At 48.9% G+C, this 16,090-nt stretch overlaps 1 protein-coding gene across 2 annotated transcripts in view; it reads right to left on the bottom strand.

Moving 5' to 3' along the window:
* The window catches only part of LOC138571570 (tetraspanin-33-like), a 935,706-nt gene that overhangs the window by 15,307 nt on the left and 904,309 nt on the right, over positions 1-16,090 (bottom strand). For both annotated transcript variants that reach the window (XM_069649203.1, XM_069649204.1), the window contains one exon: positions 3,348-3,509. In XM_069649203.1, the coding sequence (XP_069505304.1) occupies positions 3,348-3,509 (162 nt within the window). The remainder of the gene's footprint in view (positions 1-3,347; positions 3,510-16,090) is intronic.

The raw sequence follows: 16,090 nt of genomic DNA, 5'->3' as shown, positions 1-16,090 counted from the left end.
ATTTTCAGAAATATCTCTTTGTCATCAGTGTCCCCTGGTTGGGCTCTTCTTGGTAAGGATGTTATTTAGCGCGTATCTGCTGGGGTTCAGGTGTGACCTCACTCTCCCATCCCGCTTCTGCCTCCAGAAGGCGTAATACTTTCTGGGTTTAGGAAGGTTTACCGGTATACAAGTGTTTCATATGACTGGAGACTGTGGTGTAATTAAGGACAGGACTTGGGGTTCACACTTCTGGGTGCACAAGGCCTCAAGCCTATTGCATTTTAGCTCGACCTAAGCTAGGGTGTCCTATAACATGGTAATAAAGTTGCCTTTGACTCCCGCTTGGGCTTTCTATTTGCCTTTTCAGCTCTGTTTCCCAGGGTAGTCATATGACATGTCTTGTTTCTAGTATGATTTCTTTCAGCAACATATGGGATGAGACCAACAAAGCTTTCACCTCGCGGGTGGGCGGGGGGAGGAGGTGGGGAATTATTTCTTTATCTCCATGAGAACTAAGTGTTTAATTTCTTATGTTTCTATCTAGGTTACCATAAGATGGTATGGTTTTAAGTGTTTTAAATGTTTGATGTTGAAGACAGAGGAGCTTATTACTCCTATGCTTTTTTCCTGCCTCTTACTATAGGAAGACGTTTGTCCGGTGTCTCACCCCCTCTCTTTTTAACCAGTTGGTTTTGGTGGACTGTGAGGAACGCTGGAGTTGGCTCATCTTCCTAGTTCCTTGCAGTTAAGACTGCTATGCCTTATAGGAGAGTTATTGGGGCAGTTTAGCCTGGGGGAATACATTTTGCAATCAGTTGATTGATCAAACTAGAAACATTTAAAACACTTCTTCTCCTATTATTATTGTATTGTCGCTATTGTATTGATCAGGTTGTAATTAATGTGATTCAAGGGCTTCAAAATTGCATAATATGAGCCTCATGTCTTGCCATAGAATGACTAATTCCCCTCACTAGCGTGAGAAGGGGGTTTAGATTCTATTAACGTCAATGTCGCGAGTATTATATTTGATATGATATGATATGGCATTTGTAGCGCGCCTATACACAGGTCTTTCAAGAGAGAACATTCTTTGGTTTGTTGGTCTTCCCATCCACCCACCCTTCTTTGTTGGTTGTTCTTACAGCTCCAGGCTGAGAGGTTCTGTTCAGAAACGTTGATCACAGTTTCAAGATGTGGAAAGTGCATGATCCGGGAGCTTCGCTGGATTTTGTCTTCATATTTTATCATGTGGTGTGTGCAGTGGACGTCTGGTTCACGACAGCATCAGAAAGAGGAGTTGGGATTGGAGTAAAGGACTTATATAGAGAAGGGTCCCTGCTCATTGGTCTCCTGCAGGGCAAGGCCTGTCCTCCATGATGGTTTGGGGAGTCACCCCCTGCATTGACATTGAACTCAATTTAGTTCTGTTTTTCAAACTTTTTTTGTTCGTAAATGTTTTTTCTTTGCTGCTGTGGTTTCAGAGCAAAGATTGTAATGCGTAATACTCGCCTCCTTGTCTTTAATAGAATCTAAACCCCCTTCTCATGCTATTGAGAGGGATTAGTCATTGGCACCAGGTGCTGAGTCCCTCGTTCCAACCGTGCGGCGCACGTGCAGTCTGGCCAATGGAATCTACCTGTGAGATCCCGTTGGGGCTAATTTCAAGATTGCAGCTGGAGGCTCGCGTGGCTCGAATGATTGGCAGAGAGGTGACGGGCGCTGCTCTGTAGTGCTGTGCCTGGTGGAGGGGTGGGCAGGGCGTTTTCTAGACAATATCGCATCCAGGGTTAGACACCAGACTCGCTCCTCTACTGCAACCCCGCACTGCACACTCCCTCCAAAATCATGAAGTAATTGCAATTTCAATACCGCTTTTTTGGCTGCTACATACAACTAATAAGTAGACAATGTATACAACAATATTAGGGTATCCAGTGAAAATGTAGTCAGTAAAACAAACCACAGTGAAAATCCCTCTGTAGTGAAAATGTCGCCAAGCAAAAAGTAGTCAAAGCATGCAGCTGAAAAGCAGCCAAAAATATGGATTGCTGCTACCGTTTAGTTGTCTTGTGATTGCCTGGATTAAGGGCTAAGGGCAGAAGTAAGATTTTGGTTAGAATTGGGGTAAGCGTGATTGTGGTTGGTAATGTTGGGGTTTGGTTAGATTAAGTTTCAGGGTATGGCTAGGGCTAATTGAGTTGTAGTTTTGGGTAACTGTTATAGTAGGGGATAAGGTGGGTAGAGAGGGGTGGTCATGGTTTAGAATGGGGGTTAGGATAGACCTAGTGGTTAGGTAGAGTAAGCATTGGGATTATAATAACCTGCTATTATATACTGCTTTTATCCAAAGCGCTTTACATTTGCAATTATTATGAACTAATGGAAACTGTTACTCAGTTTTATTGACCTTGGACGGTTGAAAGACTCAGTCAACCTTAGCGGGATTCAAACCTGCGATCTACAGATCACACACAGATTACAGCAGCATGCACTGAACTCACTGAGCTATTTTACCAGGTAAGGGAAAGTTTTAGGTTTCCGGTTTCCGGTTAGGGTAAGGCTGTGAAATGTTTGGCGAGCTGGTGATGGGGTCGGGATTAGGTGCACTGTTCATTTTCTATTTATTTGGTGTTTTGTATTGAGTGACATGCAAATAAAATGCTTTAGTGCGCTGAAAGGTTAGTGTTAGGTAAGGGTTCAAGGTGGAATAAGGGTTGTAATAGGAGCTAGGGTAAGGTTTAGAAACTGAGTTAGGGTTCTTGTGGAGGTTTTATTTGAGGTTTGGGTCATTGTTAGGGTTACAGCCTTGTACTTTTCTGTATTGAAATATAAGTTTTTAGCAATCTTCTTACTGGCAATATTTTCACACTTTGTATTGCTTGTATTAAATGACTACATTCTTTTTGCTGACTACCTTTTCACATGCCTTTGTTTCCCTGGGAATATTTTCACATAGAACCAATATTAGAAACAGGAATGAATGCCCCTTTTCCCTATGGGGACGGGCATCTTTTTTTATTGGGATATTGGCGTTGCTTGCGCAGCCAATCTTCCAAGGAAAATTAACAAAGCATTGGCACCCCAGCTAAACCCTGGGGTCTGAATGTCTTTCCGTACCCCCCCCCCCCGCTGTGGGAGGTGGACATGGCCAGTAACGGCCCCCAGCCTCCTCGACGATCCTCTCCGGCCTACCTAGGCTCGTGCTGGCAGGCCCTTAGCGGCCATGTCTGCCCCCACAGCGTGGGGTGGGGGGGAAGCCATATTCCACCTATTTTTACAGGTACCACCATACGCTTTATGAGCACCAATGTGTGAAAAGGAATGGACTGGTGGTCCGCATCTGCGCTCAGATTCTCTATTACCTCCAAGAAGACGAGCCCCAGTGCGACCCCTGCAACCACCAGCAGGTGCCCCTTGCCCCAGGCCACCATCTTCTCCAGGCATCCGTCCACGTGGATCCTGTCTCCGGCATACCAGGGCCGCAGGTTCTGCGTTTCATAGCCACACATGGTATTGATAACAATCTGCAAGACAAGGATTAGGAATATTGGCATGATGGGATGTGATGGTTTGCGTAAAAGCACACAAGGGTTTGAAATTGGTTCCTTGACGTCAACTAGCATTTGATGCTTGTAGGGGGAATATGGTCACTGACTTGGCAACGGGAAAGCGGGTCAATGGACCTCTAAATGGCAATGTAATGGTGCTGAGGTGGAATCAACTCAGAGAAATAGATCTAATGTACAGAGAGGCACACAGGCAAGCATGGAAAGTGAGAGGCCGCTAGAGATATTCAGAGGCAGCCATGGACAGGGAGAGGCCACTAGAGATATTCAGAGGCAGCCATGGACAGGGAGAGGCCGCTAGAGATATTCAGAGGCAGCCATGGATAGGGAGAGGCCGCTAGAGATATTCAGAGGCAGCCATGGATAGGGAGAGGCCGCTAGAGATATTCAGAGGCAGCCATGGACAGGGAGAGGCAGCTAGAGATATTCAGAGGCAGCCATGGGCAGGGAGAGGCCGCTAGAGATATTCAGAGGCAGCCATGGACAGGGAGAGGCCGCTAGAGATATTCAGAAGCAGCCATGGACAGGGAGAGGCCACTAGGGACAGGCAGACACAGAGAGACAGCTATGTTCAGGGAAAGACAACTCGAGATATTCAGAGGCAGCCATGGATAGGGAGAGGCCACTAGAGATATTCAGAGGCAGCTATGTTCAGGGAGAGGCAGCTAGAGATATTCAGAGGCAGCTATGGACAGGGAGAGGCAGCTAGAGATATTCAGAGGCAGCTATGTTCAGTGAGAGGCAGCTAGAGATATTCAGAGGCAGCTATGGACAGGGAGAGGCAGCTAGAGATATTCAGAGGCAGCCATGGACAGGGAGAGGCAGCTAGAGATATTCAGAGGCAGCTATGTTCAGGGAGAGGCAGCTAGAGATATTCAGAGGCAGCCATGGACAGGGAGAGGCAGCTAGAGATATTCAGAGGCAGCTATGTTCAGGGAGAGGCAGCTAGAGATATTCAGAGTCAGCCATGGACAGGGAGAGGCCACTAGGGACAGGCAGACCAAAGAGACAGCTATGTTCAGGGAAAGGCAGCTAGAGATATTCAGAGGCAGCCATGGATAGGGAGAGGCCGCTAGAGATATTCAGAGGCAGCCATGGATAGGGAGAGGCCGCTAGAGATATTCAGAGGCAGCCATGGACAGGGAGAGGCAGCTAGAGATATTCAGAGGCAGCCATGGGCAGGGAGAGGCCGCTAGAGATATTCAGAGGCAGCCATGGATAGGGAGAAGCCGCTAGAGATATTCAGAGGCAGCCATGGACAGGGAGAGGCAGCTAGAGATATTCAGAGGCAGTCATGGACAGGGAGAGGCAGCTAGAGACAAGCAGACACAAAGAGACAGCTATGTTCAGGGAAAGGCAGCTAGAGATATTCAGAGGCAGCCATGGACAGGGAGAGGCAGCTAGAGACAAGCAGACACAAAGAGACAGCTATGTTCAGGGAAAGGCAGCTAGAGATATTCAGAGGCAGCCATGGATAGGGAGAGGCCGCTAGAGATATTCAGAGGCAGCCATGGATAGGGAGAGGCCGCTAGAGATATTCAGAGGCAGCCATGGACAGGGAGAGGCAGCTAGAGATATTCAGAGGAAGCCATGGGCAGGGAGAGGCCGCTAGAGATATTCAGAGGCAGCCATGGATAGGGAGAGGCCGCTAGAGATATTCAGAGGCAGCCATGGACAGGGAGAGGCAGCTAGAGATATTCAGAGGCAGCCATGGACAGGGAGAGGCAGCTAGAGACAAGCAGACACAAAGAGACAGCTATGTTCAGGGAAAGTCCGCTAGAGATATTCAGAGGCAGCCATGGACAGGGAGAGGCAGCTAGAGATATTCAGAGGCAGCCATGGACAGGGAGAGGCAGCTAGAGATATTCAGAGGCAGCCATGGACAGGGAGAGGCAGCTAGAGACAAGCAGTCACAAAGAGACAGCTATGTTCAGGGAAAGGCAGCTAGAGATATTCAGAGGCAGCCATGGACAGGGAGAGGCAGCTAGAGACAAGCAGACACAAAGAGACAGCTATGTTCAGGGAAAGGCAGCTAGAGATATTCAGAGGCAGCCATGGGCAGGGAGAGGCCGCTAGAGATATTCAGAGGCAGCCATGGACAGGGAGAGGCAGCTAGAGATATTCAGAGGCAGCCATGGACAGGGAGAGGCAGCTAGAGACAAGCAGACACAAAGAGACAGCTATGTTCAGAGAGAGGCAGCTAGAGATATTCAGAGACAGCCATGGACAGGGAGAGGAAGCTAGAGACAAGCAGACACAGAGAGAGAGCTATGTTCAGGGAAAGGCAGCTAGAGATATTCAGAGTCAGCCATGGATAGGGAGAGGCAGCTAGAGATATTCGAGGCAGCCATGGACCGGGAGAGGCAGCTAGAGACAATCAGACACAAAGAGACAGCTATGTTCAGGGAAAGGCAGTTAGAGATATTCAGAGGCAGCCATGGACAGGGAGAGGCATCTAGAAATATTCAGAGGCAGCCATAGACAGGGAGAGGTAGCTAGAGATATTCAGAGTCAGCCATAGACAGGGAGAGGCCCCTAGATATATTCAGAGGCAGCCATGGATAGGGAGAGGCCGCTAGAGATATTCAGAGGCAGCCATGGACAGGGAGAGGCATCTAGAGACAAGCAGACACAAAGAGACAGCTATGCTCAGGGAAAGGCAGCTAGAGATATTCAGAGGCAGCCATGGACAGGGAATCAGCTAGAGACAAGCAGACACAAAGAGACAGCTATGTTCAGAGAGAGGCAGCTAGAGATATTCAGAGACAGCCATGGACAGGGAGAGGCAGCTAGAGACAAGCAGACACAGAGAGACAGCTATGTTCAGGGAAAGGCAGCTAGAGATATTCAGAGTCAGCCATGGATAGGGAGAGGCAGCTAGAGATATTCGAGGTAGCCATGGACAGAGAGAGGCAGCTAGAGACAATCAGACACAAAGAGACATCTATGTTCAGGGAGAGGCAGCTAGAGATATTCAGAGGCAGCCGTGGACAAGGAGAGGCCGCTAGAGACAAGCAGACACAAAGAACAGCTATGTTCAGGGAAAGGCAGTTATAGATATTCAGAGGCAGCCCTGAACAGGGAGAGGCAGCTAGAAATATACAGAGGCAGCCATGGACAGGGAGAGGTAGCTAGAGACAAGCAAACACAAAGAGACAGCTATGTTCAGGGAGAGGCAGCTAGAGACATTCAGGGGCATCCATGGACAGGGAGAGGTAGTAGAGACAAGCAGACACAAAGAGACAGCTATGTTCAGGGAAAGCAGCTAAAGATATTCAGAGGCAGCCATGGATAGGGAGATGCAGCTAGAGACAATCAGATACAAAGAAACATCTATGTTCAGGGAGAGGCAGCTAGAGACATTCAGAGACAGCCATGGAGAGAGAGAGGCAGCTAGAGATATTCAGAGGCAACCATGGACCGGGGGAGGCAGCTAGAGACATTCAGAGACAACCATGGACAGGGAGTGGCAGCTAGAGATATTCAGAGGCAATCATGGACAGGGAGAGGTTGCTAGAGATATTCAGAGGCAGCCATGGACAGGGAGAGGCAGCCAGAGATATTCAGAGGCAGCCATGAACAGTTAGAGGCAGGTATAGATTTTCAGATACAGCCATGGATAGGGAGAGGCAGCTATAGTAGACATATATATATATATATATATATATATATATATATATATATATATATATATATATATATATATATATATATGTGTGTACACACAGACAGAGAGAGAGCCATGGGCAGGAAGTAACAGCTAGAGACACATTGAGGCAGCCATGGAAAAGGAGAGGAAGGTAAATGTATGCAGACACAAGGAGCTATCTATGGACAGGGAGAGGCAGATAGAAATACACAGACACACAGACCACTATGGCCAGGCATGGGCAGTTTGAGATACACAGAGACACCCATGAAGAAGGGAAGACGACTTGATATACCCTGACACAGACACACAGTCGCCCAAGGACAGTGTGAGGTGGCTAGACATACAAAGACACACAGATGCAGCCAGGACACGGAGGGGTATCTACAGATACACAGACAGCTGTGGAAAAGGAGAGGCAGCTAGAGGTACAGCAACTCACAATAATATCCATATACCAGGTGTGGCAGCTGGAACTGCACAGGAACACAGAGACAGCCATAGAACAGGAGAGGCAGCTAGAGATGCACAGAAACACAGAGACAGCCATAGACCAGGAGAGGCAGCTAGAGCTGCACAGAAACACAGACAGCCATAGAACAGGAGAGGCAGCTAGAGAAGCACAGAAACACAGAGACAGCCATAGACCAGGAGAGGCAGCTAGAGCTGCACAGAAACACAGAGACAGCCATGGAACAGGAGAGGCAGCTACAGATGCACAGAAACACAGAGACAGCCATAGACCAGGAGATGCAGCTAGAGATGCACAGAGACAGCCATAGACCAGGAGAGGCAGCTAGAGATGCACAGAAACACAGAGACAGCCATAGAACAGAAGAGGCAGCTAGAGATGCACAGAAACACAGGGACAGTCATAGACCAGAAGAGGCAGCTAGAGAAGCACAGAGACAGCCATAGACCAGGAGAGGCAGCTAGAGATGCACAGAGACAGCCCTAGACTGGGAGAGGCAGCTAGAGCTGCACAGATACACCGAGAAAGGCGTAGACCAGGAGAGGCATCTAGAAATAGACAGAAACACAGAGACAACCATAGACCAGGAGAGGCAGCTAGTGGTGCACATAGAAATCCATAGACCCACCCGGCCCATTACATCTGTTTGGTGCTTTAATTTCATTTTGTTGTGTTTCCCGATGTCCTTTTGAGCCTCCCACTCCTTCCGTCTGCCGCTTCCGTGTTTCCCTTCTCCCTCTCACCTCCCAGACCGCCCCCCTAGTGCTTGTTGGGCCCAAGGCCCACTGTAGCTTCCACAAGGGTGTAGACCCTCGTTGATACAGCATTCACTCCACTTCTGCCTACCATCGTGGTAAGTGTGCTGTCCTGACCCATTCAGCCTGCATTCTATCTGTTTGGTGCTTTCATTTAAATTTGTTGTGTTTTCCGACGCCCTTTTGAGCCTCCCTCTCCCTCCCACTGCCCGCACACCCCCCCCCCCCGATCGGACACTTGGTCCTACTTTACTAACGTATTCAGGGTAGCCCCACTGCCCGTTGCAGCCCCCTCTGGCTAAGGACCCAGAGGCAAAGCGCAGCTCCTAAAGAAGCAGTTCCAGACCGTGTTGGCCCGTGTTAGCCTGTGGAGCCTGCATCCATCAACCGGCAGCAACTAACAAGGTAAGCAAGGTTCAGACAGGGGGACCAGCCATTACTGCTCCCCATTAAACTGTCCTACCGATCTTATTACCTACAGGCTTGTAATATGCCACTCACGTGCATGTTAGCTATATCTCACATCTAGATAGATTGTGTTAGTCAGCCATACCTCACATCTAGGTAGATTGAGTTAGTCCGCCATATCTAACATCTAGATAGGTTGTGTTAGTCAGCCATATCTAACATCTGGATACATTGAGTTAGTCAGCCATATCTCAATTCATTGCATACTGTGTTATTCAGCCATATCTCAAATCAAGGTAAATTGAGTTAGTCAGCCATATCTCACATCTAGATAGATTGTGTAGTGTGCCATGTCTCATATCCAGATAGATTGTGTTAGTCAGCCAGACCTCACATCCTGCCTTACTGTGTTACACAACCATTTCTCACATTTGGGCATATTGTCTTGATAATCCCCAATTTCTAGCAATTACTGCAGCTTACTATTGTGTACCTATTATTTAGGTCTGCTCCCTCTATCTTGATGTCCCAAATCTGAACGTCACTCCATTAACGGCTGTTCACCCATTCTGGAGCAGTTATCCCAAGTCCATGCACTCTTCCTAGGCCCCTCTCTCTCTCTATCCAGGTGTCCCGGGTCTGAGCGTGGCTCATTTGCTGTTGTGCACTCATCTCAGGCATCCCAAACTAAGGGTTACTGCATCTACTGTGGCGCCCCCGTTTTAGGTCCAGTTAGCCCAATTCTAGAATTCTCTGCATTACTGCTGTGCCCCTATCTTAGGTCCATGTATCTCTAACCTAGAGGATACTAATTTACTATTGTGCGCCCACTTTAGGCCCTTCTACCTCTATCCAGGAGTCCAAAATCTAGGAGTCACTGCATTTGCAGCTTCGCCTCCATTTAAAACCCTTCTCCCCATTCCAGATGCACTAGACCCTGTTTGCCTCAACTCTAGGCGTCCTCATGTACCGATCTGACCCTCGCCCGTCTAGCCCCTCATCTAGAGTGGTATCTCAATCACAGCCACCCCAGTGCCTCCTATCCGCCCACCCAGCGTCATCCTTACACAGCCATGGCAATTAGCATACCCCCATGCCAGACGCATGCACTTCCCAGATCCCCATCCCCCATCCATCCCCTAGATCACGGCCACACTCACCCAGACTGACCCACCCACACATTGCCACCCTCTGCACAACCCCATACCCACTCACAAGAGCGGATTTCTGATACTCCATAATGCACTGCATCCGCCAGACACCACACACCCACGCACCCTCATCTTCAAACGCTACACCACACTCCCGCAAAATCATACACCCCAGTTCATACCTCACCCACCTTATACCACCCATCCACGCTCCGTCATTCTCAAACCCATTACAACACTCACCCGGAAACATGCACACACACAGTGCCTACCACCAACACCCCCCCACTCACTTACACATGGAGATTTCAGACCCTCCAAAACACACACCCTCTGCATTTCAGCCCTCACTCACTCACCCTCTTTCCCAAACCAAGTACCTCACACACCCAGAACCCCTCACATACACACACCCTGTCACCACAAACCAGCCCACTCACATTCACACAGAGCTCTGAAACACTCTCACTCACACCTCATCCAATTTACATTCCCCACCCTCGTACCCTCAGCCCTGAAGCCACCTTACACCACACAACACCTCGCCACCTCTTCCATTCCCACCCACCCACCGACACTTCACCACCACCACTCACCGCGCACCCTCCAATGCACTTACCAGAGGAGCTCCCTGGCCCACCCAGAGTCACCCACTGCATACTCCCTACCAACCACCAGCACCAGCTCTCCTCCAACCCCGAAACCCTTGTGCTCACACTCCCTCACTGAGAACCCACAGCCTCCCACAGCGCCCACCCTCCAACTCCCAGAAACAACTGAACCATCCACTGTTTGTTTTCTCACAGGCCCATTGCCTCCCTGACCCTGCTTCGCCTCTCTACTCCCCCCTGCAGGAGGTCCCCCTCCCAAAGCACCCCACTGCACAGCGTCCAACTCTCAGACAAGAGGAGCTCTCTGACGCTCCTTAAAACACAGTCTGCCCGATAGCACAACCCTTGCACCTTCTTTTGTAAAGTACACCCCCTCAACTCTCGCCCCCTGTCGCTGGACCCCCTAGCTACACACCCAGAGATCACAAGACACCACCCCCAGCTCATCTCTCACACAAGAGGAAGCTGTTCCCAGCACCCTCCAAACTGACACCCTCAGACACACTCTCAACCTACCCCACACTGTCGTCACAACCATCCAAGAGGAATGCAGGGGGCGCTGCAACAGCTTTTGCCCACGACTTCCGCTGCCTGGTGTTAACTCCACTTCCCACAACCAACCACACCTCCCTCTGCAAGGTCTGCCCACCCACCAACCACCATATCGACTACCCCAAAATATCCTACCCTGACAAGCCCCTTGCCCTCACTGAGTGTGGATAGTCTGGCCCTTCCCTGAACCATCGCCTCTATCCCCTCAGCACCCAAACGCACAAAACTCAGAGGTAGGTGATGACCCTCAGCCTGTACTCTGCAAATCTCTGCCGACCTACACCTCTCGATCCACCTCCCCTCTACCACTCCACCCTCCGACCTCATCCATGTAGGTAGACTCACCCCTTTGTTTCTCCTTCATTCCCCATGCTCCCCCTAACCCAAACCCATGCACCCTCCTGTAACAACGCCTAACTACACATCCCTGCAATACCCATCTCCACTCAACCGCGCAAGCCATTCACTAACACATGAACCGCCCATAGCCAAAAACAAACACAGCATCTTTGATCACCTAACCTCTGAGAACCCCGATCTTATCTTCATCACCGAAATCTGGTTCTCGGACGACCTCAAGCCTATCACTCACAAAGCATTCCCACCTGTCTATTCACTCATCACCCACAACAGACTTTCCAGAGGCGGTGTAGCCATTCTGCACAAACCTCACATCTCTATCATCTCGACTGAAACAACCCAGCACAGCTAAATGCGACCTCCTCAACAACTCCATGACTCTACCACTAGTCGACAGCCTGGAGGCACTCAACCTCACCCAGCATATCAGAGGATCAACACATACTGCTGCCCACACCCTCGACACCATCTTCAGCTCCTCTGACCTCAACTCCACGTCCACCCCCTCAACCCCTCATCTGGACAGACCACTTTGCTATATCTTTCTCCAACCTCACACCAATGCCATCCCCAAGCCATCCTCTACCCCTTCAACTCAGTTCAAGTGTTGGAACAAGGTTATGGTACTACCAGACCTGGCCTAGGCACTACTAAACACCCTCCTTTCATCACTCCTGACCACAAATACACAAATTTGATCACTCCTGACCACAAATACACTGGTACCCATAGAACTCTTCGACTCCTGGCTAAACGGCTCCCTCATTCGCCTAACCCCATCCAAGTCTGCTCTCTCCCGCAAAGAATCCACACCCAAATGGCTCACCCACCTCCTCAAGACTCTAGAAACACATAATCATTCCCTTGAGCATAAATGGTGAGCTTCACCGCAAAACAAAACAGTACTCGCCCACCACCACAGAAACTACAATCAGAGATCCGAAAGGCCAAAAAAGCCTACTGCAATAAAAGGATCCTGACTGCCAGAGCGGCAGCAGAGAGCGCCACAGGATCATCACTGAATTCCCGAACCCGTCCTGCAAAGCTGCCCCAACTGCCGCCTCACAAACGCTCTGCAATTCCCTGTCTGAACACTTCCACAAAACAGCTCTAGACAGGATGACCTCCATCAATGCCAAATTCGCCCTCATGTCCACCTGCTCTATACCTGCTCTACCTGACCATGCTGATCTCTATCTGGGATGACCTCAAAGGGACAGCAGACTCAGATGGATGCGCAGCTCTTATTCTTCTTGACCTCTCTGCAGCGTTCAACGCCATCAACCACACAATCCTCCTTGACAGACTGCACTCCTTAGGAATACGTGACTCAGCTCTCGCCTGGATCACCTCATTTTTTCCTAAAAGACAGCAAATCACCCTCGTCCCCCCTTCCTCTCAGCTGCTCGCCCAGTAAACACTGGAGTACCCCAAGGCGCCTGACTCTCTCCACTTCTCTTCAACCTATACCTGGCCCCCCTCCCCCAGATCATCCGCTCACACAAGCTCACTTGCTACAACTATGCAGATGACACACAAATCATCCTGAGAATTCCCAAATCGACCTCAGCACTGACCTAGCAGCTTGCCTCTCAGACATTGACCGCTAACTAATCACCTCCTCCTGAACCCTGCTAAAACGAAGATCATGGTATGCGGAACATCTGCCCCATTTCCCTATCCGACTACCTAGCCACCATCACTCGGCCTCCCCCCCACGACCACCAACACTGTAAACAACCTTGGCTGCACAATGGACTCGGACCTAACCCTATCTCCACACACCAACAATACATCCAAAGCCTGCCATTTTCACCTTAGGCTCCTGAAGCGTATCTTCCCTTACCTTGCCTACCCAAACAGACTGGCTTCAATTATGTCCATTTTCGTGTCTAGTCTTGACTATACGAACTCCATTTACCTGGGTGCACTACCCTATCAGCTAAACAAACTCCAAAGAGTACAGAACTCGGCCGCCAGACTACTTCTCGCATTGGGACGAAGAGACCACATCTCACTGGCCCTCCGCACCCTACACTGGCTTCCAATTGGACACAAGGCCACCTTCACATTCCTTTTTATCACCCACCGAGCGGTGCACAAAGCAGGCCCCAAATTCCTACAAGACAAGATCACACCCTACCCGCTGATCCGCACCCTTAGGTCAAGCACTCCCCACCTCCAATTCGACTAGGATCGGATGGTTCAGCCTACTCAACCCTGGCTCCAACTTTGTGGAATTCACTGCCTCCCCGCATTAGACACAGCTAAAACAGCATGGTGTTCCGGAAAGGCACTCAAAACCTGCCTCTTTGTCTAACCACCCGACCTACCACCCGCTGACTACGGACCCTATCATAGACCATCAGGCCTGACGATCTCCAACTCCACTACTTAGGGCCCCTGCCCAGACGTGAATCCCAATCGTAGTGGCACCCTGACAGAATTTCTGCACCAGACAGAATGTATTCATCACCTCATCCGCAGGAACCCGGCACACACTAAGGCATAATGCTAGCTATCGCCATTAATCAGGGGCTATTGTGCTAGACTTGTAACCCAAGCACGAACAATCTTGAGCTTGATCAAGGCCACGCAATTATGCACCGCGCAATCAGCCCTTAAAGGCACCTGCCTGCTAACGCTATGCACCTGGAAATCCCAGAGCAGAACTAGATATCGGGGGGCCGTCCAATAGTTAAGCTGCTAATCACACCTACCATTGAATGTATTTAACAGAGAACTTGAAACCCGTGCACTTATTCAGCACTTATGAACTTGATCACTGATCTGCAACTATCCACTATGCTATCATACCAGGATCTACCCTCACTTGCTATTCCTACACATCTGGAAATCCCTATAAAGAACTACAGCAAGGAAGGCTGTAGCACTTATTCGTCACCAATCCCAACTATCTGGGTATGTCCAAGTAGAAATACCAATTGGGAATCCAATTTAACAAATTGCCGACCGAGGATAGCGCTAGCAGCTAGGCAGTAAGAACATATGTTTTAGGGCTGAGCGCCCTGTCACCACCCATCAGTCTTCAACAAACAATTTCACCCATCAAGATACAGGAAAATTCCTCGACCTTGAAAGACACTGGAAGCTGAACAGAAACAAGGTCCACATGGAAAACACACAGACATTCAAACACACCACTTTGCTAGCTCTTGCCTCTGCACCAACAAACTATTTTAACGCAGCTACACCCGTCGAATAATTCGGCCTAGCTGCACGCATACTTACACACCTCCACGTTCAATTCAACAGTCTTTCGAACGCAGCTATACACCTCGAATTTGGCCTAGCTGTACACATAACATCACCCTCAAGCACCAGCGCCACCAGAATGCAGATACCATAGTCCATTGGTCGCACTGCACATACTCCGCTGCCCTTTCACAGCCACTGCACCACATCTAGCACTTGTATGCAGCTACAGACCACCTATTACACACTGGCTGCACATATACTGAGTGCGCCCATGCACATAGTACTACATTACTCTCTCCACTGACCTGGACTGCAGTCCCCGAGGGCTTTCAACCAACAGCGCTTGGGAATCATAACAATGGTAAAAGGTGCTATACAAATGCCAAATACCATAAAATAACATAACATATGTAGTGACAGCTAGAAATAGGCAGATACACCTACACGCAGGGCCAAAGACAGGAAGGGCAGCTAGAGATGGCAGTTAAGGATGGGCAGAAAAATTCTGCATGCACAGAGACAGTCATGATCACATAAGCAGAGCTAGAGGCACACAAAGACTCATGATCAGCGAGAGTCAGGGGGCATTGACCTGCAGAGCCAGCTAAAGAAACACAGACACCAGCAACTACAAGAGTTTCTTTTTAAGTTTAATTCCACTCAACACGGACATGGTTCAGGGTTTAAAAACTACTAGGGTGGTGATGTGCACAGTATAAAAGACAAATCATAATAACAAAACGAAACATTAATACAAGTTCTACTAATTGCATGCCACATATATATACATACACAGGCAGACCTGGACATGGAGAGGAAACTGCTGAAGAGATACATAGACACACGTGAACACATCAATTGCTATGGACAGGGAGAAGCAGTTAGAGGAAAACACACATGGCCATTGACAGGGAGGGCGCTAGAGGTACACAGACACACGTGCACTCAGAGAACCATGGTCAAGTGGAGGTAGCTAGAGATATGTAGAGATGTGCAGACATATGCGCAATGCTGTTTTCTTGAGGGCAATCATTCTCATTACATACTTTTAAAGGCTAATATTCATACCCTTCGAGCCCCATTGCGTGGGCCAATCAGGCAACAATGTACACGAAAATAAATGTACTTTGTTTTTTCTCATTTGTTTTGTGTAAATACCTCATTACAAAAATACCAATGCAAGCTAAAATGTAGTCAATGCTTTATCACATTTCCAGATCATACATGTTTGACTATATGTATATATGTATTCACTGAAAAAACTTTTGTTAACGTTTAGTTAAGTTCACCAGATTTATCGCAACAAAACCCTTGAAATTCAACGGATGTGGGACGTCATGACCGGCTTAACTCAGCTCGTTC

This window comes from Ambystoma mexicanum, chromosome 1p, assembly GCF_040938575.1.
Source record: "Ambystoma mexicanum isolate Mex_15411 chromosome 1p, UKY_AmexF1_1, whole genome shotgun sequence".
Classification (NCBI taxonomy): Eukaryota; Metazoa; Chordata; class Amphibia; order Caudata; family Ambystomatidae; genus Ambystoma; species Ambystoma mexicanum.
The sequence above is the reverse complement of the archived record's forward strand: the minus strand, read 5'-3'. Positions and strand labels throughout refer to the sequence as shown.